Source organism: Astatotilapia calliptera, chromosome 14 (assembly GCF_964374335.1).
Source record: "Astatotilapia calliptera chromosome 14, fAstCal68.1, whole genome shotgun sequence".
Taxonomy (NCBI): Eukaryota; Metazoa; Chordata; class Actinopteri; order Cichliformes; family Cichlidae; genus Astatotilapia; species Astatotilapia calliptera.
Window position 1 is genome coordinate 30,307,183 of NC_137435.1, and position 25,539 is coordinate 30,332,721.

At 41.3% G+C, this 25,539-nt stretch overlaps 1 protein-coding gene across 2 annotated transcripts in view; it reads left to right on the top strand.

Annotated features, from left to right (window-relative positions):
* Positions 1–25,539, top strand: part of igsf11 (immunoglobulin superfamily member 11) — a 121,038-nt gene that overhangs the window by 32,995 nt on the left and 62,504 nt on the right. For both annotated transcript variants that reach the window (XM_080288477.1, XM_026191304.2), the window contains exon 2: positions 4,779–4,808. In XM_080288477.1, coding sequence (XP_080144603.1) covers positions 4,779–4,808 — 30 coding nt within the window. The remainder of the gene's footprint in view (positions 1–4,778; positions 4,809–25,539) is intronic.

A 25,539-nucleotide genomic window follows, 5' to 3' on the forward strand; every position in this document is an offset into this window, starting at 1 on the left:
CACAATCAAAGAAACAAACTAATGAAGTCTTTCTGAAACAAACAACTTGATTAAGACCCAGGAGGGGAGAGAATCAGGTGTGAACACCGTGGGTCATGAAATCATGTGTGAACCAATGCCAGAGCTGTGTTTTTAAAGATGCGGCTTGTCTGCTTTTAAGAAGCGCTCCACATCCTGTGGGAGTTTGTTTGGGCATGTTGTCTCCAACATGGCTCCTCTCTACCTGGTTATCAACTCCTGGCTACGCACACTAGCGGGAGAGATGAGCATGCTTTGCCTTTGGGAGGCACATGTCTGTTTTGCTTGAAGCTGCATTTCTTCAGTGTCTACTGAGCAGTACTCTTCCTTTCCTTGTCTTCAGAAGAGAGAAGTAAACCCTGCTTATAAGGGAAACAACACAAAAAGCGAAACAACACATATTTTTTACTATAGAAACATTTGTTTAGTGATAATTAGATGTGATGCTGTAGTTTACCAGAAGCTCATCTTTACTTTTATACCAGTTCTCGGGAATGTACTTTGATCCGCTTTAAACATTTAAACAAATTGCATTTTAATTGTGCACATATGCTTAGCAGTAATATTCTCAGTCTTCTTAACTGTTATTTTCACTGCTCCAGTAGTCTGTCCCCAGGAATGCAATCAAAACTAAAGGCACTCCACAGTGATTTATTTTACTCGTGTCAGTTTGGTGTTAGAGGAAAAAGAATGAGCGGAGTCGATTTACTTTATTATGCTGTAAAGACCCACCAGTCCTTCAGAAGACTGTAACAGTAAATTTGTAACTTACATGGTGATAATAATTCAGTCAAAGTTACAGAGCTTGTTTCAGCCCGCCTGTGCATTTACAGTTGTTGGTCTTATTTCCCATGTTGTAAAGTTGTTTTTCCATCTTCAGTACTGCTCAGCGCATCTAAGCACATAATTTCAAGTAAAGCTTTGCTTTACCTGGTATTGTTTAGCAAGGCCATTGCTTTTCTAATGGCTCGGGTGACAAGTAACCAACTTGTCACCCAGAGCTTGAGTGGATACCACAGGTCGCTTGGTGGGAGGCAGCCTGTCCCCAAACTGTTGTAGTCTGACTGAGACTGACTGGAATCACTCTCAGACAGAGTGGCAAAGGTTTGTGAATAAATAAAATGCTAGAATTAATCTGCATCATCATCTGGTTGCCAGCTGGTTGGATTCTGTTGAAATTATTTTATTAAAACAAAGTTACAGCACGCCTATATTTTAATGCAGTTAAATTGCCATTTCACAGCAACTACACCACTACTTATAGAGGAAAGTGTGTTTCACATTTGAGGTTCTGACTGATTTCTGAATGTAAATAGCTAATGTGCATTTCTGCTTAAAGAGTTTCACATGTTCTCCCCGTGTCCGTGTGAGTCCTCTCTCTGTGGTCTGGCTTCCTTCCCCAGTCCGGATACATGCTGTTAGCGGGCTTAGGTTAGTTGGTGATTCTAAATTATCTGTGGGTGTGAATGTGAGTGTAAGTGGTTGTCTGTCTCTCTGTGCTGGCCCTTCAACAGTCTGGCTACCTGTCCAAAGAGTATCCTGGCTCTTGTACTATGATAACCTCCATCCCCACTGTGACCCTGAATTGGACAAGTGGAAGAAAATGGATGGATCACAATAGATTTGCAACAGATCTGGGGACTGCAGATTTATCAGAGTTTGGTGTATTATCACAAACAGACTGCATGTAATGGCCAACTTGAGCCCATTTGATTGCAAACTGACTGGTTCCACCTTATTGCCATCTTGACTAACCCAAGATGTTTTGAGGACAGCAGTTGACAGACCTGTTCCCCGTCTCTCAAGCAACTGTTTCCAAACAAGAAAACTTCATTTAACACAGTCACAATAAACATGGTTGTGTCTCCAACCACTGTTTAAACTAGTGTGACTGTAGCACAATAGTGCTTTCATCTTCTTTCTTCAGGTAATAACATAAACAGTACTGTATTACAGGTTAAACACATTTTTGATGTGATCAAAGTTAAGAAACTACAATGATGGGAACATATCATTTCCTGATTCTCAACTGACTTTAAAAAATGTGTACATCCTTCCATTTAGTGTCGCAGAGCCCTCTCAGTCCGAGAAAAACTACTAAAGAAAGCTGGGAGTGAGCATCAGCTGACACACACAGTACAAAGAGTAAAAAGTCCATTAGAGATAGAGAGGCCAACACAGTACTCGGGAGAAACTTCCAGAAAGGTTTGTGATCGGTTGGCCGTTAAAGAATTTTTCACTCATGGGGTCTACAGCTGGTGGTGGCGTGGTTACCATGGAAACTGACATTCCCTTGAAGGTACTTGGCAGCCACTGGCAATCGTTGAGCTTGGGTAATGGTTTGAAATTCTCTGTAAAGTGGCTCAGAGGTTGAGATTAAATTCAAACTGTTGGCAGTGGACTCACGCAGTGACTTATCACATTGTTGTAGAGTGAATGATGCCCTTTAGAGAGGGGGAGATATAGTATCTGTATCTGCAACCTGTTGCTCGCATCATCACATTTTTTAATTTTGGCTCTTTCGTTTCTGGCTGCCTCGTTCAAAAAACACCCCAAAACACCACTCCTTGCATCGTCAGTCACTGAACTTTCATTCATTGATTAGTCAGATGCGATCACGCACTGCTGTTACATCCACTGTTGCACAAAATTTGCATTAGTTCTGTGCAGATACGCAAAATATTAACTGTTAACATAGCAGCATGTGCAGCACATTTTTTCACTGCCAACCACCCTCCTCTTCCAATTTTGCCACAGGCCTTTGCTCCATCTGAATGAGTTCTCCTTAACAACTGCTGAAATGATTATGCCTCCAAGCGCAGAACACTCCAGCCGTATGTGGCAGGTAGTGTGAAGACATGCTGCTGACGGTCCTGTGAATGTCAGCAGCTGAAAAGGATCAGCCGTGCGAAGCATCAGCCTCACACCTCTGCTTGCATCACCTGCTCATGCAGAAAATATGAAATATTATTACTGTGTGTGCTCGTTTTTCTTGTTTTGCTCGCTTGTTTGCTTGGTTTTTTTTTTATCTCTTCACACATGAAGAGAGTGTAAAGTGCTTTTCTACTGACCAAGTACATGACTATATGTTCGCAAGATTATAAGAACTCAGCTCTTAGCAGAACGTTTGTATTGGTAAACTAAAACAGAAGTACTCAGGCATGATGTTTTTGCTATATGAGCCATAAAGCTTGTTAGCTTTGGGGTCCCTATAGGGGTAAAATAACTTTAATCCTGTAACATGAAGGTCTTTTATATGTATTTTTAGCAACACATAAACCTGTACGGGAAAAGCATACACATCTTATTGTGTTTATGTGTGCGTATCCGTAGAAGATTGTTAAGCTTATTTGTATGCTGCAGAAGCTCCTGTTGTTTCTAGGGCTCCTGTAGCCTGGGTGGTCAGTCTCTCTCTGTTCAGCTTGAAAGCATCAAAGGTTTTCAGCAGAGGACAGATTGAAACTGCCAGTGTTGCCTCTTTTCAAAATACTCTGAATGCAGCTACAGTGTGGGACAATGACGCAGTGTTTTGCATGAAAGGAAGAGATATCTTAGAAAGTGAATCTTTGAAATTGAAAAGTGTGAGAAGTCTCGTGAAAGTAGCAAAGGGACAAAAATGCCCAGTTAACCCCGCACACACGCAATCACTCCCCCCCCCCCCCCCCCCCCCCCTTTCTCTCTCTGAGGATGTTGTGTCAGTTAAGAGCTTTCATCACTGATTATAGCGTTCAAAGCCCTTTAAGCGAAGGTAAAGATCTCAGACACTCACTGCAGCTTAGCAGATCGTGTCAATCCAGCACCGGACCGTTTCACTGAGACGGCAGATGCAGCAGGCATCTGTTTGCACGTTGTACATACCGACTGGATGACAGGCTTCTTCCATCAGCTTCAGAACAGAAAGCAGTAATTGGGGGCACGGTGATTGCAGGGAATGTGTTGTTTCACTGGCGCAGTTGGTGGATACATATTGGTGTTTTGAGGTGTATAAAAACTGAATCCATAATAGGTTTAAGAATTAAGAAGTCTTTAACTTTAACAGTCCTTTAACGAAAATCAACGAGCAACAAAATCAACACCGGTTCAATGTGATGATGAACTTAGAAACAATGAACTTAGCGGTCTGTCAAGTGCAATTGCGCTCACCTTCAATTTCCAGGTGGAATTGAAGAGCAGCTCATTATCTTCTGAGAAGATGATGCAAAAAACAAATTTCTGATTTGCGGTTTGATTGCCTGCATGTTCTCAGTTCTTTGGAAAGGAAGTTCTTTTAAATGTGTGTGTTGCATCAGGGAACATGTGACATTATGTTTATCACATGCAAATGTTTTTTTTTTTTTTTTTTGTAGATATGCATCCATGCTCAATAATTACTTTATGCATACTGCCGGGGAAGGATTTAATTAACTGCCCCCCATGTCAGGGTAGATAATTAGCCAATAACACACATGCACAAACACACACTTTCTCTCTTATGCACACAAAGATTAAGTCACAATATTTGAGACTTGAATGCCACTGGCTTACTTGCTGCCACAGGAACCTAAAGTCTTGAGTAGCAGTTGCAGGGATATCAAGAAAAGATGCAAGAAGCAACTGAGCATGGCGCAGGTTCTGTCTGCCTGCAGAGAGATGCTAATGTTGATTTCTCTGTTTCATCAGTGTGATGGTGCACTGTGTGATTGCCTCAGCTACACTAATGCTCACTCACAAAACACAACAGTAATTATGCCTTCTTTATTGTCTTTTCTCTCTCTCCGCAGGTTCAAGGTTTGATCTACACACAGGAAAAGGTAAAAAAAAAGAGCTCAACTTATTTCCAGATCTCTGTCTTTGCTCTTTTATTCCCTTCCTGCACACAGGGGGAGACTGGGTGATTAGCAAGCATTAGTCTGTATCTCTGTTTGTGTGTTTTCAGGTTTTGTATGTGTGTGGATGGATATAACCGAATTATTTGGGAGATTTGTGGACTAGTTTGCCTTTGTTTTCACTGCACACACACACACACACACACACACACACACGCACATGCACGCACATAGCTCAGCAGGCTGTTGTCCTAATCACGGTGAACATAAAATGTGGATTAGTGGCTGATGGTATCAGTCATAATCACACACAAACAAATGCTCCAGCACATAGGCACCTGAAAGCAGCACGTTTTAGGTCTTCACGTCGTTGCCGATCACCCGTTTCAGTTTCTAAATATAATTCTGTTAAGTTTTTTGAAAGGCCCGATTCTGTGACACTCAACAGGACATTTCTCCCAAGTGATTTCTCTAAACGCGTGAGCATAACTGAACATCAGCATTTTATCTGTCCTCAGAGTCATTGTGTTGTTTATGATGACAAATATAGCCGTTTTTTGGATTTTGCTATCCAGGCAGTATTTGATCATTATCGTGATGGTGCACCTACAGCTCTTTTTGGTCTATTTCTGGCAGATGGAGTCTGTAACGGTTTATGTCTGTGGCCTTCCCTCTGTAGATCACAGAGTATTTTAGTCCAGAATAATCCCCACCATCTGCTATCTCCTCTACTACATTTTAGTGCTTACTATCTCTCTGTCTATCCGTCACTCTTTCCTATTGCTTTTCTTCTTTCTGTTTTTTCTTTCAGTATTTCCCTGTGATCCCTCCCAGCTTTTTTTTTTAAATGTCATGACCCTCTTCCTCCCACATTCAGCCTTTCAATCTCAGCCATGTCCCAATCTGACTGCTCCTTCTTTCTCATGGGTTTTTAATTTTTCTATCTTATTGGTTTTGAGTTTTCCAGTTAGTTATTTTTATATTATAGCTCTATATTTTGCATTTGTTGTCATTCAGGCTTTTGTTATTATGCGATTAAGTCATTGTTCATCATCACTAGCTGGTTCCTTCTCTCGTGTCTAGTTTCCTGTGTTAGTTATTGGTGTCTCTCTGTGAAGTCAGTCTTGTCTTCATGTTAATTTGTATGCCTGTCATGTCTCTGTGTTGTCTATCATGTCTGTTTATGAAAGTCAAGTTTGCTGTCGCTCTCTCGTGCACTCTCTTCCTCTGTCTCTCTCTCTCGTCCCTTGCTCTTTAGCTTTCTCTCTCTGTCTTTCAGCTCTGTCTGCTATGTGCGTGCTTTTGTCTTCCCACATCAAGTTGTGTGTCTTCATGAGTGTTTCTCTCCAGTCCCTGTATCAAGCCTACATGTCTAAGTGTGCTACTTCCTGTTTTACTTTGATAGTCTTCTGCCTCGCCTGTATCATGTTTTTTTCTACGCATACTGTTTTTCCTCACTTGTTTCTTGTGCTTCCTGTTAGCATAGCTTTACATCTGTCTTGTTCTTTCTGGATGTGTCCACTCCTTTGCTTTCCCTTATTTATCCCGTCCATGCTACACAGGCAGTTAAATCTTAATCTGGGCTTGCATGAAAAAATGCATCCTCTAGTTTGTAACTGAAAAGTCCTAAAAATCCACTCTATTAGAAATGTAAAGAACTACATTTATTTCCCCATTATGTGCATTGGTCGCTGTAAGTCAAGAGGTTAAGTGGGTTAGGAAGGTTGGTGGTTCAATCCCTGGCTACTTTTGTCTACATGCCAAATATCCTTGGGCAAGATATTAACCCCAAGTTGCTCTCCGATGCATGTGAATGTGTGTGAATGTTAGATAGAAAGCACTTAAACATAGAAAAAGCACTTCTATGACTGGGTGTGAATAGGTGAATCAAGTATGTTCTATTAAATTCTTTGAGTGCTCTGGGAGAGTAGAAGAATCAGTCTATTCCCCATTTATTCCAGCAAAACATCTCTGAAGGTTACACTCATCATTTGTATATCCATTGAAATAATTTATGAAGGCTTTTCCTAACTTCTTCATAACTACACGTCCACGCTCCCTTTAAGCCAACTTTTTCTTCTTCTGTTCTCTGTCCCTGGCCTGGTTCTGTAAAAAGAAGAGGAAAAAATAACAACATTTAAAATTACCACTGAAATAAAATTGAAATTCTCAAATCTGTTAGGGTGCCTGAATCTACTCCACAGTATGAGAGTGCACGGCACTCAAAGCAAGCAAGCAAAGTTCTGCAACAACAATGATTATAGCAAGGTATTTGTATTCAGTAAATATACCCTCATTTCCTGCTTACTGTGGGCCATAACAGTGAACTTAGTCATTCAATAATACAGTAGGCTATATAAAACAGTGTTATTTATATATGTCTCTGTTAAAAGGTGCATATGGGTGTTCAGGTAGCAAATTAAAATGTCATCCTCTTATTTCCTTTTTCGTATTTCCTACTGCAGAGTTGCTTGTGGCAAACTGGGACTTGAGTTTGTCTGTTTTCAAAGAGAAAGTAGTCCCTTTTGCAACTGAAGGGCAGAACGTTTTGGTGAATGTTCTCTGTTTATAGTTACAATCGCTTTCTTCAGTTTCACTGCTGCTTGGCGAGTAGTTTGTAGACAAGTTGGCATCTTGCATGAAAACCCCTGGAGACAGCAGTAACCTGCTAGTGATCAAAGCAATCGCACAGAGGTTTTCCGTCCAGCATCACACACAGCAGGGACTACTAGCAACTGGCAGTAACCTCCAGCAACCACCTGCCAACCAATGGCCTGAGGTTACCAGGGGGTCTCTAGGCCTGTGTGAATTTCTTAATTACTGCCAACAACCTCCAGTAACCACTCCCCAATTGGTTGGAGAATACACATTTGGTTGTCAGATAATTCCTCAACAGTTTCTATACTTGTGTGACTGGGGCACACGTTGGGACTGTACTGTTCACTTTTACTTTAACCTTAATCAAAGAAAAGCAAGTTTAACATGACTTAATTAATGAAAAAGCTGTTTTGGTCAACATCCAAAAACTGCAGAGTACTGCAGAGCAAAGCGGTGGATACAATTTTGAATCAGATGGAGCAGGTTGGTGACACTGCTGTGTTTACAGCCAGAGCTGCGACTATATTAAAGAAATCCCCTCATGTCGATGACAAACAGATGCAGTAACTGCTGGAAACTAAGCATTTAAAGCAGATTGACCAGATTATAACAATCAAGCAAAGACTGTGGCGATATCTTTGAACACTCCAACAATACAGACCCACTCTACCATACCTGAGAAACAGATCAGACAGTGTCAAGGTGATGAGATGAAATACTTCTTTTGTGATTTTAATACGTCTAAACGTGTTCGTTGAATTAAGCATGAGGGATATTATGTTTTAAGGTTAGAGAAAGAGACCTCACTGAAACCACAATGGTAAAAAAAACGAATCTACTCCCTTGAAAAATCTAATATGAAATGTGGAAGACCGTCGTCTTCCTCTACAAGCACCACTCACATGCCCAGGGAAAAGGCACTTGACTCTCAGCTACTCCACTTCCATTGTTCTGTGGCAAATGGTACATGACTACTGTAGAAATCCTCAAGTGTGCACAACTGCATCCCTTTTCCCTCTCTGCTCCCTTCTCCCCGACTGAGGCTCTAAGTGAGACTGAGCTCTTTGTCAAATTATACAGCTGAGAACATGACAACAACATTTCACTTAGCGCACCGACACGAGCGTTTGTGACACTCAGGATCTCTACAGAGAGAAATTCAGTGTGCTGTAATGCAGAGAGCAGAGTACACGGTTTAGGCTCCTTGATGTAGTCGCATAATAGTGTGCTGCGTCTGTCTCGCAAACAGCAGCGATTACAACGGAGGCAACCGAAATACACACAGGTATGACATCAGCGTTGGTGACTTGGTTGTCAGCCATGTACAGCACATCTCTGTACCAGCACACAGCTGGATTAACAATGCCTTGAATGGATTAGTGGGAGTTTGTGTGTGTGTGTGTGTGTGTGTGTGTGCGTGTTTGTGTGTGTGTGTGAAAGTGAGAGAGTCAGACTGAATGATAAAACATGATGGTGACTCCTGTGTCAAGTGGGTATTTGACAAAGCCGGATACCTTAAACAGATACTGATAATACCCCGAGATCATCGTATTTTGGCTCCACTGTTAATGACATCACAAAACCATGCCCTCCACTTGTACACGCAAGCTCACACACAAACACACACACGCACGAACACACACAGCGTGCAAAGCAAATCATATCTTCGTCATCTGACCTAAATCCATTAGCACTAGGAGTCACAACCTCTTCCTCCCATTCCTCTCCCTCAATTTCCTGCTCTTCCGCTTCATCCTCTCTCATTTTTTCCCCTTTTGTGGCCCTTTACCTGGCCGAACAGCCGAATTGGACATACAGGTGTTTTACCTGTATGTCCAGTCTTCATGCTACTCAGACTGACACATTTATCAATTTTTACCATTCTGCAGTGATAAGATTCAGGCACAGAGCTTAATATGTGATGGTAAATATAACTCTCTTGAATATATTTGTCTTTTAAAGCATATGAAAAACCATTTGTGTGTATGCATGTGTGCTTGCATATGGGTGTACATGACAGGATTGCCAGCTGGGCCATTTATGCTAAACTGCAAGTGTCTCTGCTGCTGTAAATTGCTTTGCATCGCTGTTAATAGCTACTTTTGCCTTTTGCCTGTGAGACCAATATTAAAATCTGCCATGATGTCATTCTTCTGTTGCCCTTTCATCCTCACTGCTGCAATATGTTTCTTGGATTACTGGATTTGAACGTCGCATAGTGCTCTAAGAATGTCAGTAATGAATATAAGGCGTGCAAGCTGCTTGACTATTCAAAACGCTCCTAATTGAAATGCTGAAAAGACGGCTCTGGCTAATCAGCTTAGAGATGTAGTCCACAGCTGACAGATAATAAAGAGGATCTGGGTGCTGAAGAGTCTATTACCACCCCTGTAATGAGAGTTCATATAATATCAGTCGAGGACAATGGAAGAACGGGGAAGTTGGGAGCGAGTGGGAGGCTGGGAGAAGTATAGGATTGCGGGAAGAATGAAGAGGTGGCTCCCATTGTTCAAATTTAAAAGATGTAACTTAGGCGACGAGGAGATATGATCAGGGATCTCAAACTGAGTGCGGGCACATGTCAGCACTAATGACCAATGGACTGAAGGTAAAGAAAATAACTTGCGGACCTCTTTTTTTTGCATGTGACAATGTGAAAAAAGGATAGTGTGGATGAAGTTCTTAAATTTGACCCAGTGTCTGTCAAAAGGCTAAAAGCCATGGCCTCCAGTTTACAGTTCGTTTAAAAAAACCAAAAAGGCAAAACACCAAATGGAACAACTTTTCTCCTTTTCTAGCCTTCAAACCTTTCTAACCTTCTTAACCTTCAAAATAAAACAGGAAGAAGTGCAAAAAGGACAAAGAACAAAGAACTCAGATCAAGCAAAACACACAGAAGGAGCAGGCATGGAAAAGAAAATCTTTGAGCGGTGTCAGAGCAAAGCTGTAAGGATTACAACAGAAACCATAAATCCCACACAAAGACGATGCTAGTCGCTCAACAAACAGGGTTTTATAAAAACATTTGGGCTCATTGTTTAGCTGCTTGTCCCACAACTTTACTGTTTGGTTCACTTTGAACTTTTTTTAGTACCTGGTCAAGTCAAGATAGTAGACAAGACACGGTTAACAATTTGTTGGTGAGCATTCGGGAGTACTGAGCAGCTAAAAAAGTCCCAGATGTTTCCCTCTGGAGTTTTGGACACTACTACAGCAGAGTTAAAAGCAGGTAATTATTGTTGTGTTTTAGCAGGTTGCCAAGAAAATGAATGTGACTGAAAAGAAATGTCAGCTTCCCAAGTGCTTCCAAAGAAGTGATGGGATTTTTTTTCTAATCACACAGTTTTATATCTGGGGATAGCTAAATATAGACACCTTGAAATGCATGCTCACAATGTGTTTTATTTCTATTTGACTTACAGGATAAAATCACCTTACTGATACGGGGTCACATTAACAAGACATTAAAATTTGTCTTGCATCCACCAAGGTCTTCAAGGTCAACATATAAAAAGTACCACATAAAGATTTAAATTATCGTATCGCATTTGAACTCTGACCCCAACAGATCAATCTGAAGGTCAAAGTGATAATTATTCTATGTAAATCAATTTAAAGCTGTTTCTTACTGCCATTGTTTGTGTTGACAACACACTATATAATATATGTGATGTATAACGGGATTCTAAATATAACATTACCGTGGGCCTCTGACTCTTATAGTTTGGATCCATAGCTTGTCACATTTGAGTTCTGACCTCAGTTTTATATTTTACATCTGCTTTTCTTTCACGTTGGCTCCAAAACACGTTATTTGTATGTCTTGAACCTTCCTGAATTCCATTTAAAAAGCACAAAGAAAACAACACGAATGAATACAAAACAGGATACTACTCCGTTAAATATAAATACTACCCAGAGACTGTGCCGCCTTCGTGGAGGTTTGCTCTCTCGGAGTGCTTCTTGTTTTCCATTTATTTTCTTTGTTGTTTTTTTTCTTAAGATGGTTGCTGTATGTAGGGCTGGGCGATAAGACCCAAAATTCATATCTCGATATTTTTTAGCTGGATGGCGATATACGATATATATCTCGATATTTTTCTTTAAGCCATAAGGTAAGAACAAAAAGAGAGTTCTTAGTCAAAGCTGTGTTCCAGATGTCACACAGGCACTTTTATTAACATACAGCATAGATGTACATGAAGAAATTACTCAAAAATAAATTATCAGCATTTATTAAATAATAATCCTCCATAAATAAAAGAAAACAATGTTGTTTTTGTGCATAACAAAAAGCTCACAATTGTGCAGTCAAAATGTAAACTAATAGACGCTGAGCACAATAACAAAGACAGATTTCACAGCTGCTCTGTTCCCAAGTTCTACTGTGTGGCTGACAGCCTGGAGTTTGAAATCTGCTTCATAACCGTGTCTCTTAACAGGTGCTTGTACACACACAATACGGTAATATTACGTTGAAGCACAGTACGTATCACTCCGCGAGGCTCCGGACTACGGTAGTCATAATGCTCCGACAATCCATCAAGCGCTGCAGCTCCGTAGCTTACCAAAGTCGAACTAAAACATTTCTTGACAGTTTGCTGAGCGCCGTGTACCACATAAAATCGGTTCGCGGTCAGTAAGCACAACCAGAATTCATACATACAGTGGGGCAAAAAAGTATTTAGTCAGCCACCGATTGTGCAAGTTCCCCCACTTAAAATGATGACAGAGGTCAGTAATTTGCACCAGAGGTACACTTCAACTGTGAGAGACAGAATGTGAAAAAAAAATCCATGAATCCACATGGTAGGATTTGTAAAGAATTTATTCGTAAATCAGGGTGGAAAATAAGTATTTGGTCACCTCAAACAAGGAAAATCTCTGGCTCTCACAGACCTGTAACGTCTTCTGTAAGAAGCTTTTCTGTCCCCCACTCGTTACCTGTATGAATGGCACCTGTTTGAACTCATCATCTGTATAAAAGACACCTGTCCACAGCCTCAAACAGTCAGACTCCAAACTCCGCCATGGCCAAGACCAAAGAGCTTTCGAAGGACACCAGGAAAAGTATTGCAGACCTGCACCAGACTGGGAAGAGTGAATCTACAATAGGCAAGCAGCTTGGTGTGAAAAAATCAACTGTGGGAGCAATCATCAGAAAATGGAAGACATACAAGACCACTGATAATCTCCCTCGATCTGGGGCTCCACGCAAGATCTCATCCCGTGGGGTCAAAATGATCATGAGAACGGTGAGCAAAGATCCCAGAACCACACGGGGGGACCTGGTGAATGACCTGCAGAGAGCTGGGACCAAAGTAACAAAGGTCACCATCAGTAACACACTACAACGGCAGGGAATCAAATCCCGCAGTGCCAGACGTGTTCCGCTGCTGAAGCCAGTGCATGTCCAGGCCCGTCTGAAGTTTGCCAGAGAGCACATGGATGATACAGCAGAGGATTGGGAGAATGTCATGTGGTCAGATGAAACCAAAGTAGAACTTTTTGGTATAAACTCAACTCGTCGTGTTTGGAGGAAGAAGAATACTGAGTTGCATCCCAAGAACACCATACCTACTGTGAAGCATGGGGGTGGAAACATCATGCTATGGGGCTGTTTTTCTGCCAAGGGGACAGGACGACTGATCCGTGTTAAGGACAGAATGAATGGGGCCATGTATCGTGAGATTTTGAGCCAAAACCTCCTTCCATCAGTGAGAACTTTGAAGATGAAACGAGGCTGGGTCTTCCAACATGACAATGATCCAAAACACACCGCCCGGGCAACAAAGGAGTGGCTCCGTAAGAAGCATTTGAAAGTCCTGGAGTGGCCTAGCCAGTCTCCAGACCTCAACCCCATAGAAAATCTGTGGCGGGAGTTGAAAGTCCGTGTTGCTCGGCGACAGCCCCAAAACATCACTGCTCTCGAGAAGATCTGCATGGAGGAATGGGCCAAAATACCAGCTACTGTGTGTGCAAACCTGGTAAAGACCTATAGTAAACGTTTGACCTCTGTTATTGCCAACAAAGGTTATGTTACAAAGTATTGAGTTGTATTTTTGTTATTGACCAAATACTTATTTTCCACCCTGATTTACGAATAAATTCTTTACAAATCCTACCATGTGGATTCATGGATTTTTTTTTTCACATTCTGTCTCTCACAGTTGAAGTGTACCTGTGGTGCAAATTACTGACCTCTGTCATCATTTTAGGTGGGGGAACTTGCACAATCGGTGGCTGACTAAATACTTTTTTGCCCCACTGTAAGGCGCACTGTCGTTTTTGGAGAAAATGAAAGGATTTTAGGTCATGCATGTCGTTAGCGCGGTTAGCTCGCTAACACGTTGACGCCATCCAGCCCCACACACGGGGCGATCCGCAGTAACTCGTTAACGGAGATTTGCCGTGTCCATCTTGTCGTTGCCTGCAGGTGAAGCGATGGGGGAGTTGTGTTCAGTGAAGGAGAGGTGAGGCCCAGTAACGTTGCATAGAGACAAAAGTGGATAAAAGAGGCAAACTTGCGGCTCCACAAGTATAATTATAACGTAACATATACTATGTCGATATAAACGATATTGTCACATCTTATATCTCGTATGAAAATATACCGATATTTTTTTAAAAACTCGATATATCGCCCAGCCCTAGCTGTATGTATTCTCAACAAGATCTCCGACTGACCTCCTATTGACATTTCTAGTCCAGTGTGGCTAACATGAACTAATGTTATAGGTGAAACTCCATAGAAACTACTATAGGTTTCTTTAATCCCACAGCTATAACATGAAGAGGTTATCATGACAAAGAGTTTGATAGTACAAGCTCTAGTAAGTAACTGTTTATAACTGCTGACTCTTCTGCACTGCACCTTGTTTCTGATCTGCTCTCTTCTGGGGATTTAGGGATACAAGTTGTCAGTCATTCTCTCTCATACATACTCCTTCTGCCCCTCTGACCTCTTCTTTCCACACGTACATGTAATCAAATTTTGTAAAGCCAGTGTTTATGAGACCGACAGAGGTCAGGGCTGCGCAGTATGAGTGGAACGACACGGCTATCAGTCCAAGCAAATCACTGTTGTACCGAAAAAGAGCTGCTACCACAATGTGACTTGAAACTATAACCGAGTCACAATCCCCCCCTACTTCTTACCTTCCAGATGCCACTTCTGAAGAATGTGTTTTGTAATCCTGTTAAAGTTGAAAGTTGAAACACATACCATTTTGAATTAACACTTCATGCCTATTAATTACTGAGAGGCCTGCGTGTGATCAGATGTCCACTTTAAACAAACCTGTCCTTGTACCATCTCATAGTTGGCATCACACAGTAGCTTCAAGTAACATTGTTGCCACATACTTTTGCCATCTTTGCCCTCAGTGTTCTGCAGCGGTAATGCACATTACCATTCAGAGGTACAATTTGCAGTTTTTAGACTGCATCTTGGGGAAAAAGGAAAAATAATGTTTTAAGTAGTGGGTTTTATACTTTTGTAGGTGCAAAGGTGGACACATTGCCCTCTCATCCTCAGAGGAAAGCACACATGAGTCATCGTTGAACATCTTGTATAAAGAGGAACAAAGTGTCAGACTCACCACAAAAATAAACTGTGGGTCGAGATATTTGGATGGATTAATGTATTAGTATTTCCAATAATCAACGTGAGCTGTCTTTGCTCTGCCCTGCATACTTTCCTCTCTCCTTGTGTGAAGCGGGCAGATGCCAGCCACAGGACTGGGAGAAAGAGGGCACTGCTCATTAACGCCAGCAGCACAGAGATTAATCATCACACCTTTAAGTATCTGCGAACGGCGGGATATAAACTGTGAGTTGGGTTCAGAGGGTAGCGGCAATTTGATAGGAACTTAATGTTAAATAGGCCATGACAAAGTCAGTGAAACCATGTCTGTAACTTTGACAAGGTTACTGAATGCTGTGAATATTTTACTGTGTGCTGAAACCTGAGTTGGTACTTGGATGGGAAACCTGGAATCTTAAAGCACACGCTCTTTCTATTGCACAGACATCTTTTTCTATGAGGGAATTTGCACTCTTTAGTGAGGTTTGTTCTGATCAGGTGTTGCACTCCTATGTTGAGGCATGTTGCGTGTGCAAAGTGGGGGGGACACCCGAGGTCAAGCCCTATGGTTCGGGCAGTGGCTAGTGTCAGGTGACTAATTTAGAACGTGTTGTGTCAGAGTAATAGGAGCTGAGAGGAAACCCCTGATACATATCAAACACACACACACAGACTACTCGCCTCTCTGACTCACTGGCTAACTGAATGTTTACTGGCATTGAAAACTTGACAATTTGCCTCAGTGGAGCAATTGTAAGCAAATCATCGTGTAGTTGTAAGTAAATGAAGAAACAATATTTGAGAAAATAGTGGAGAGCGAAGGGGCTCTGTTAGGACAGGCAGCAGATGGAGAGGAAATCTGGTGAGTTCGGAGATGTATGTGTGGGGGGAGCTGCAAGGGGGTATCGGGGGTTGGGGTGGGGTTAAAAGTTTTTTCTGGGATTGACAGAGGGAGATAGGCAAGGAGCATAAAAAGAGGGAGAGAGGAAAGAGGAAGAGCAGCTGTCCTTAGATATCAGTCTCAGAGGGCTCAATCACGGGACATCTTTTTAACTTTCTTAACCTTGGCATTTGGACGTCAAGAGCAGTGCAAAGATATGAAGACAGCTTCCTAAAATAAAATAGTGGTGGAGAATGTCCTCCATCATCTGCCTTATTCTAAGTGAATACCTCAGTGAAGTGTATGGATATGAAATTCACACGCGAGATTAAGATTCTAAGTTTTAGAAATGCTGCTCGGTCTTGCGCTGCAGACACTTAGGGGGTTTCATATCCCAGGGGACCCATTAAAAACTGATTACTGTGTAATTTAAGAAATACAAAGCTGGCCAGAGGGAGATGAGCCCGTTTTTTATATTGATTGACCTTTTGGAAATGAGAAGGTTTTTGTGTGCCAGAAGCAGAGGCCTTGAGCCAGGAAAGCAATATGATCCATACTCCTACCACCTGGAGTGGTTGTCATAATCACGGGTGCCACGGTGAGGAATCGGCTGCAGTACGTATTGATTTCTGCTCTCGATTGTAGTTTTGGCACACAGGGTGAGGACTACATCACCACGCTGTAGCACTGTAGCCCCAGTGGGACACGTGGAAAAGACCTGTGGCCTATTCATCTTCTCCTGACTCAGTGTAGTGCTTTGGTTTCTTGTCCTTGCCAACCTCCGTCTGGCTGTGTTTCAGCTTGTCCTAATATTGTGTTATATATGTGAGGAAGATTGATATCTAATGCGCACAAATAGCTCGCCGCCCCATCGATTATGAGTCTATTTGTTTTTGTGGTATGATTTAGGCCATGTTGTCGTGTTCATGCATTATGCAGAAAGATATTGCACTCTTCGCTGTGGGAGAAAAGCGATAAATGTCCTGCTATCATTCTGCAGTTGCTGGGTTCTTGCTGATGGAGAACATTGCTTTCTAATTATTATTATTGTTATTTTTTTTTAAATCTGGAGAGATGGCATGTTACAGTGTCATTATCAAAGCCAGATATATAGATGAAATATTCTGTTTTAAACCAAGCAGCACAACCCCCTTTTTGAATATCAATGAGAATAACTGAATATTGAGGTAAGGTCTTTTTTATGTACTCATCTGCTTGGCTGTCATAGCTGAACTCATCCCCTACAGAAGAACTCATTACTCAGCATGGCAGCTTTCTTGTTTCAGTTTTTGTTAAGGTGAAGGCCACTGGAATAATATTTTATTTACACCTCTGTGAATTATTTAGTGGAAGTGTTTCTAGATGGAGCTAGCTAGCTAACTGTCTACTGTCTATGAATGCTTCAGTTAGTCTAATGATCCACTCTTTCCCTCATGTGCTGGTGTGTGCCTGCAGGCCACACCGTAGCTAGCTACTCATCAGTGTGAGGATTCTTTCTCAGCAAAAAGTTGCTGCTTTAGCTGGCACAGAGCAATGAGATTCGGCCTCCCAATCCTCTCGCCGATGTTCCAGATTCGTCTCCCCCAGGTGTGCAAACGCAGTGTATGTGCAACCGCACGTGTGTGCATGCACTTGCACATTGGGCGCTTGTGTTTGTGCCTTTACCCTCGTGTGTCCTGCTGTCTTTCTTTGCAAATCTGCTTCCTTCTTTCTTTTTTTGCAGAGTAATCCCTCCCTGCATTTTCTTTAATCTTACCAACCCTTCCCCTGGTTCATTCTACTGCTGTTTGCTGCTGCCTTTTTATCCCACCTCATGTCTTTTTTCTCACTCCCACCATCCCTTTGCTTCTATTTTATCCACTCCTACATGTGTGCTTTGAAGTGACCACATGGTGAACCTTATCAAAAGGAGCTCCATAAGGGCCCCTCAGCTTTTTCCCAAAGGTGTTTTCTTGAGTGTTTTTTTTGCGTGTGCATGTGTATGTGTGTACGTGCTTGTGAACAATATTCAACTCTTCTTGTCTCTGTATGTCTCTGTCAGGGAGTCTAACCTGTCAGGACTGACAGGACGTTCAAACAATATCCGCTTCAGATATGTGACTCTAGGCTACAGCAGTGTTGCAGATTGAGAGGAAATGAAGTTTTTTTGCAGTGTAGGATGGGAATCAGCGGAACTCTTTTGAAGCTAAACTGTTAGATGTATAGTTTCCCTTTTTACTTTCTCTCTTGTAGTTGGGAGAGTTGAACTATCCGAATTGGACTTGGGCCAGCTACAACTGGGTCTCCAAAAACAGCAGTTATCGGTGCAAGCGCCTTCTTTCCTCCAACATGCACACTAACGCACACGCATACACACCAGCCCTTCTAATTCTCTTCTCTCCAAGCCTTCAAGATTCCCTTCTTACTTCCTCTGATCTTCTGAACATCAATCCCTCATTCCTCAAAGCAAAAACGAGGGGAAGGGAGACGACAAAAATGAGATGACAGATTACCTACTATATATAGAGCCAGTCCTATGCAGCTTCCCTTATTCATCTTCTCCCTGCAGCCTCAAGACATCGGATACACCTTTTGGGTTGTGACTGCCAATGCAAATAGACTGTCTCTCCCCATTTACAGAACTCTTGAAATTCAATGGCCTGAGCAGCGTGATTTTTGTAAATGGTGCCGGACCTCGTGGTGAGAGTGCGCTAGCAGGAGAATGAACACGCTGACAGATTCACATTCACTCTGACAGCTGGGATTGTTTCTGTAATGGCAAATCCCAGTTTTGAAATATATAAATGGAAAACAAAATTATGGATTAGTGTTTAGTCATATTTCCCTGCTGGGACAATAGTTGTGCTCGAGGATGTTTGCTAATCTTAGTGACTCTGTATCACGATTATATATGACTATAGAAAGAGTGGCCCACAGTGCATTATCTGCTGTTCAGTACTGTCCAATCATTCCTATAAACTGTCATGTGGCAGATTTACGATTTTCTGTGGGCCATATTGTAAAGCATGGATTATAACTACAGTGATAATCTCACAGTCTTCCTTTTTGTTTCGTCATTCTCAGCGTTTTGTGCTTTCTCTGCTATCTTCTATCCAGGATTTAGTTATTACACTAAATAGTATTGGAAAAACTGCATTTGATCTTTTTCTTATTGCATCCATTCCAGCATAATTTTTTTTTTATTCATTGGTGTTCACATGCTTGAACTACAAGCTTGGCTAGTTTTTAACTGTCATAATCAGTTTTGACAGAGGTAGAGAAAAATCTGACAAACTTAATTAATGTAATGATTCAGGTTTCCGTTTTGTTAAATGTTGCCTTACATGATCTTTAAGGGTTACTGAGCATGTGTGGAGTTTTTTTTGTTTTTTGTTTTTTTAATATGTCATCCGCTAAAAAGGAAAAAAGTGTCTATGTGCTCAGCTCAAATAGTTCACTGAAGCATGCTTATTTGATATCCTAATTCATTGGTAGTGATTGTCTTAACTCCATTCAGTACTGGAAATTGAAGATTTTTTTAGTTAATGCAGACTGACATATTAAAACATCCTTATTGTATAATAGCATTTTTTAGTATTTGATACACTTAATGTAAAAAAGTTGGCTTTATATTAAAAATGCAAACAAACAAATGGAAACAAAGAGGCTTCTTTGGGTTTTCTAAATGCAATCTTTATTTCAGTGATACCAAAGACATTACGGTGTGACAGTAACCACTCAGACATTTGCATACAAACCTCAATGTATATTCTTTCATTTGAAAAACACACCTCATCTTTCCTGCACTCTGTCTTCGTCTTTCACACATTCATCTTCTGTTGTCCTCATCACCATATCATCAGCATATTGCCGCGTTGTTCCTCTACTTCTGTCAGTGTAAATTATCACTCTTCCTTCACAACACCTTTACTTTAATCTTCATAGGAGAGAGGCGAGGAGCAGGAATGAGAGAAGGAAAGGGGTAAAGATGCAAAATCTCTCTTGGGATATCATTTATTTTATTGCTTATGTTTACATTGTACCAATAAGGTCTTGCTCTACATCAGTCAAACCTGTCTACCTTGTTATGCATGAATAAAGATTATATTTCCAGTTGGACTGGAGCCTTCTCTCTTCTACTTCTCGTGTCTTTGCCAGTAGATTTTTTTGTTGTTGCTTTTTTTAGTTTAAATGCAAAAATATGTGCCAGTAAGGGTGGAAAGAGACAAATTGGTGCCATGAAGCTATTCCTTTTCGTGCTGAGAGGAGAAGGAGAGCTCTGTTAGCCTAGCTGACATTCCACTTAATTTGATTCATTACTGCGTGGTGACGCTATTGTTGCCACATGCAGGGAACTGGGCCAGTTGTAGGGCTTTGAACTATCCTGATGGAGAATGGGTCAACTAACACTATATTATAAAATATGAGTCAAACCGAAGTGGTGCAGCTTTTTCCAGGCCACAGACGGAATTGCAAATTGCCTTTACTAGAATATTTGTGAACAAATTGTAAAAGGAAATTGGGAAATGTTATCAGCGATTCAGTTCAACAAGAATGAAACCAAACAGGTTCATAAAAGTTGAACTCGGCCCACAGTAGAGAGTCGTGTTGTGATGTGCAGTTCATTGGTTTGGCAGTCAGACTTTATGTGGCGCCCCTTTAAAACAGCTTGGGTTGTATCCTGAAGCGTTACATTTTAAAGGACAGGTCTTATTTTATTGTTGAAAATGTGAAATAAATGCATTTTTAAAGGTTTTTTAAGGTCTAGTCATTTTCCAAAGCAGCTTTTTATGCAGCTGTTGCTTAGATAGAAATCGAGTTGTTGGGAAGCATTTTCAGCGATGGATTCATACACGTGATGCCCTAGTCAAGTATTTCAGCTAGCAGAGTATTGGAGTATGTATTTAACCCTTTTTTGTGTCTAAAGTAGACATATGAGGCATGAGATTTGGCCACACAGACAACGCTATTTTTGATAAATGGTTATGATGTGATACTAAAATTTCTTACATTCTTTGAAGTAATTTGAAAACAGTTATGGGGACTTTTCGGATTTCCAGTTTTACATGTCAGACAATATGTTCAATGGGAGATGTCAGAGCAGTGCTGTGATATTACTGACATATGAATGGATTCAGATGGAGAGCAAAGCACAATCTGTCTGTGTGACTTGCTGTTGTACAGTATGACTCATGCAGTATGCATACAGTACGGACAACTGGCCGCTGAGTAGTTCTGCCTGATACAAGTTGTTCGCTCGTACTGTTTGTAGTTCATACATAAGGAGTGATTAATCATTCATGTAAATGTGAAATACTGTGTATATTGAGAAACACTCTTAGATGTAGTATAGATGTGAAATGAAATCTATCCACATTCTTACTGTAAATGTCCTGGAGACGCGTGCTATTTTGTATGCTTTGCAACTCTCTAGTTATTCAGTGAGCTGTAGGGAGTGGCTCCTTACTGGGAGCAACACATCACAGGGGTTCCCGTAGCCACAGATATGTGTGATTTTATCCATGTAAAATAAACATAACGTGGATCGTATTAGCATACCGAACATGAAGCTGCTCTTGGCTCTTTCTGATATCAGAAAAAAACATGCATTTAAATGAGAAATTATTCCAATTGTTACCCTGAGCAGATGGAAATTATTACTGTCCTCATGGACTACTTACAGTACATGCAACAACAGTAATTGTTAATATCTATATATCTAGATTCCCTGTCTGCATTAATTCTTACTGACAAATGTTTTAAGGGGCTATATAAAGATCGGGGCTTTGTTTTTTCAAAGCAATTCATTTTTTACCATCAACATCTGAAAGACTTTGTATTTCATTAATGATGCTTTTTTTCCTTAATGAATTCTGCACAATGGGAAGCTCCTAGTCAAAAGACAGAGCATCAATTAAAACAAAGAGATATTTGCATTTGACCTCCAGCGGTTCTGCTCAAAAACTGAGTTGGGTAAAAATGTATCCAGTGTGATCTATTTATTTTCAACCCTTCAAAAGCACTACCACTCGATGTTGTGGTGTTTGTCGGTGCATGATTCTTCAGGGTATCTTCAAGGTTTTTCAGTTTGGCATCGTCTGCTGCGCATCGTCATCCTAATACACGGGAGTGTAGAATGAAAAGATCATTAGGCGGAAAAGCTGCCCAGAGCCTCTGGATGGATCTAAAACCTACTTTAACTTGGAGAAAGATCTTTTTGATTGGCGTGCAAAGACTATATTCATTCATCACGCCTCGCTTTCACACACCGCCACAAGTGATTTTAAACCAAGCCATCCACCAACTTCATCTCCCAAGCCCCAGCTTTCCTCTGCTATAAATCATCATCTAGCCACAGGCTGCTGGGCGCTGAGCAAGGTGACACTCCACCCTGCTACACCACCACCTGAAGTGGGAAGTAGAGGAGAGAGAGAGAAAGAGAAAAAAAGGGAGGGAAGGAGAAAAAGGGGGAGGGCCATAGGTTGAGAACAGGGGTGCAAGATAAGGAGCAAGACGGAGAAAGAGAGAGCGAGTATCTTGCTAGGCTGTCGCAGTGGGAGAGAAATCTTTGATGTCAACTCTATTAGTGTTTGGCGTGTACAGACACAGCTCAGACTTGAGTGAAACCCACGGTGCTTCATAGTACCTCCAAAAAGTCAATCCTGGCTGGTAATTCAGACACCATACCGCTTAGAAATGTGCCGTTACTAGGCAGCTTAGAGTGCTGCGCAAAACATTAGACACATAGAGATTTAGATTCTTAGTCATCACGCAGTGCCATTCGAAAAGGCATCTCGCTGATCCTAAATTAACTCTTCAGCATGGCATTCATGAAGAACTGTCTTCAGTGACAAGATGAGTTCTGCAACAGATGGTACGTCTGCCACAGAGAACTCATCCCAACCTACTACCACTCATACCTGCCAAGTGTCTTGAAAAACTGTGTAGAAGTGAAACTAACAGAATATATATGAAAGGTGGTCCCACCAAAACCTACTGCATTATACACCTTTATAGCTTTTATAGCATTAGTGCTGAAAATGTCCTCAGGTCAGTTTTAGTGTTTTAGCCTTTTCAACATGGAGAGCAAATAGTTCATTTTAACTCAATTAATCGATGCATGTGAGTTTTAGTTTCCAGGGTTTTTGACAGGCTGTGAAACACTGTGATGTTTTTTATAGTCAGTCTATATTTGCAAAGTTACTAGAAATAGTTTAAACACATAGTTTTGGTAAGTTTCGATGAGACAAATGATGATTCATGTCTGTATACCAGCGTTAGCTTGGAATTAGTTTAGCTTAGACTAAACTTTTTTTGTATAGCACATTAAAACACATTTAAAATAGCTTCCCAGTTAAGGAAAAGCTATTAGGGTTGGGGATTTAATTTAAAAATGATTCAAAATCTTGCCCTCTTAGTGAATCAGGGGCACCAACAGGGCAAGATTTGTATTTGCGACTGAGTTTTGGTCCAGTCAACACCACATACAGAATGAAGACTTTGGAAAAGTGCCACAAGCCTGGCAAAAACTGAACGATGAGATTAATGTCGAACTGTTCTGTTATGTGTTTTCACAATCCTGAACACACCAGTGATTTCTTTCTGATCTACTTCATGTTTTACATTTGAATGAGAATGAAAAGGTGAGAAAAAGCGTGGCGTGTCTGTGTGTATAACCTACTGTATTGGCACTCAAGCAGTGTGATGAGCACATCAGTTACACAGGAGGCCTGTGGATTTAACTATGAGCCACTGGAGCGTGAAGACTGCACTGTATGTGCTTGTGTGCGTTGTGTCTGCGCAGGTTTATCCTTTTACTGCAGCACGTCTTCGATTAGATTATGGGTTTGTAAATGAGGAGGTTTATTCTTCAAGACATTCACTTATGAGTAGCAGCTCTTTATTTGTCTCTACCACAACAATGCCACTGATTTATACTGCCTTCATTAATTAGCTCTTAAATGTAATGAGCTCATCCAAGTGGGGACAGGAGGTTATGGCAGCAGCTGAAAAGTGAGTTTCTCACCTAACCTCAACCGCATTTCATGCAAAATGGTAAAGACAGAAAATCAAATCTAATTATAGCAATCATCAACTGAGGTTCATTGATCCATGTGTGTTTGGAGTCGGGAAAGCACTGCTGCCACCATGTTCGGTAATCAGTCTGGCCTCAATTGCTTCACATTCAAACGCAGATGTAGCCATGTTTTGTGTCGCCACTGAAATGAAGCAGGCAGGCTGGGTATAATGGTAGGAGATTGACCCAGCATGCACACTGAAAGAGGGTCAATACCACCACAGTTTTATTTCCCAGTTTATGATAGAGAAGCAGAGTTGAAGGGAAGTTAGCTATTTGTCAGCCCTCAATGGTAACGATGCCGCCCTTGCAGTGTAATGAGAGGCACAGCGGGGCGGAGAATGGAGAGGCAACGCGGGTTGCTCCTCCAGTTGCTTGTTTCATATGTGGTGATAATGGCTGGTGGATGCCGCAGGACTGAGGTTTGTCAGCTGTTTTGTAATATTTATAGTCTCCGTAGCTAGATCAACAAGATTGTCAATATGTTTTCTTCTTACAAATAACAAAAGAGGCCACTTACTCAGTAGATATAGACAGGTATGGATTACATGGAGTTCCCACAAACACAAAAGCACCATAATAGGAACACCCTTATTAGAGATTCTACTCCTCAATATCTTGAAGGGTTGTTGCTTACTTACTTTCTTAAATCAATTTACTTAAAGTTGGATACTCAGTGAAATAGTAGTATTATTATTGGTTTTTTAATTTTAACTATGCGATAACTCTTGCAACGTTAGCTGGGCAGTTTTTTAATTTTAGCCATATTAATGGCTGAAGCTGGTGCCGTGATTAGTTCCCTGAGGGGGGAGAAATTAAAGTAGCTCCTCTGAGGAAGTTCGACCACAAGCTTCTGTAAATCAAATGCAAATGCCTCTGTGCTGATTGATAAGGTTCTTTTTTTTCTTTTTCTTTTTTCGATCAAGGGAGGAAAGAAAGAGAGCCACGGCTCTGCCGCAACACCTCTCTGACACAGACTAACGCAGACACACAGACGGCATGTGAGCAGTGATTTCCTCATGTCAGCTACAGATGGCTTGAGCCATCCTACATTAATGGAGACGCTGGGAGAGGAAAAAGCCAAAAAAAAAGTGTTTGACACAAAATAAAATGACACAAAACTCCAGATTTTAGTTGATTGTTGTTCTTCTATAAACACATTATGAAAAGTGCTGGACGGGGTTAATTTATGTCGAAATGTGTGTGTATGAATGTGTCCGCTGGTACGAATAGTACTGGAGATTGACATGAATGCAGGGGTCTGTTGTGCTTGTTTGCCTGCCTGTTCTGCATCACCTCGTACACCAGTTTGTTCTCACACATCACTTAACAAGGACTAGTGGAATTACAACCAAGTCCTTATTTGCCCTCCACTGTAACTGACTTGGTAATAAAACACAAAATAGGTCCAGGGCTGCATTACAGGCTTTCCATAGCACGTTTTCTCACTCACAGAACCTCAGTTAGATGCAAAAAGAGAACTTTGCTGCAGTGTGGCCATGCTACCTAACACACGCACACATACACACAAAGACATAAACACACACAGTTGTCTCTCTGGCTTCAGGCAGTTCTTCTGCTTGGTTTGCAGTGCTTG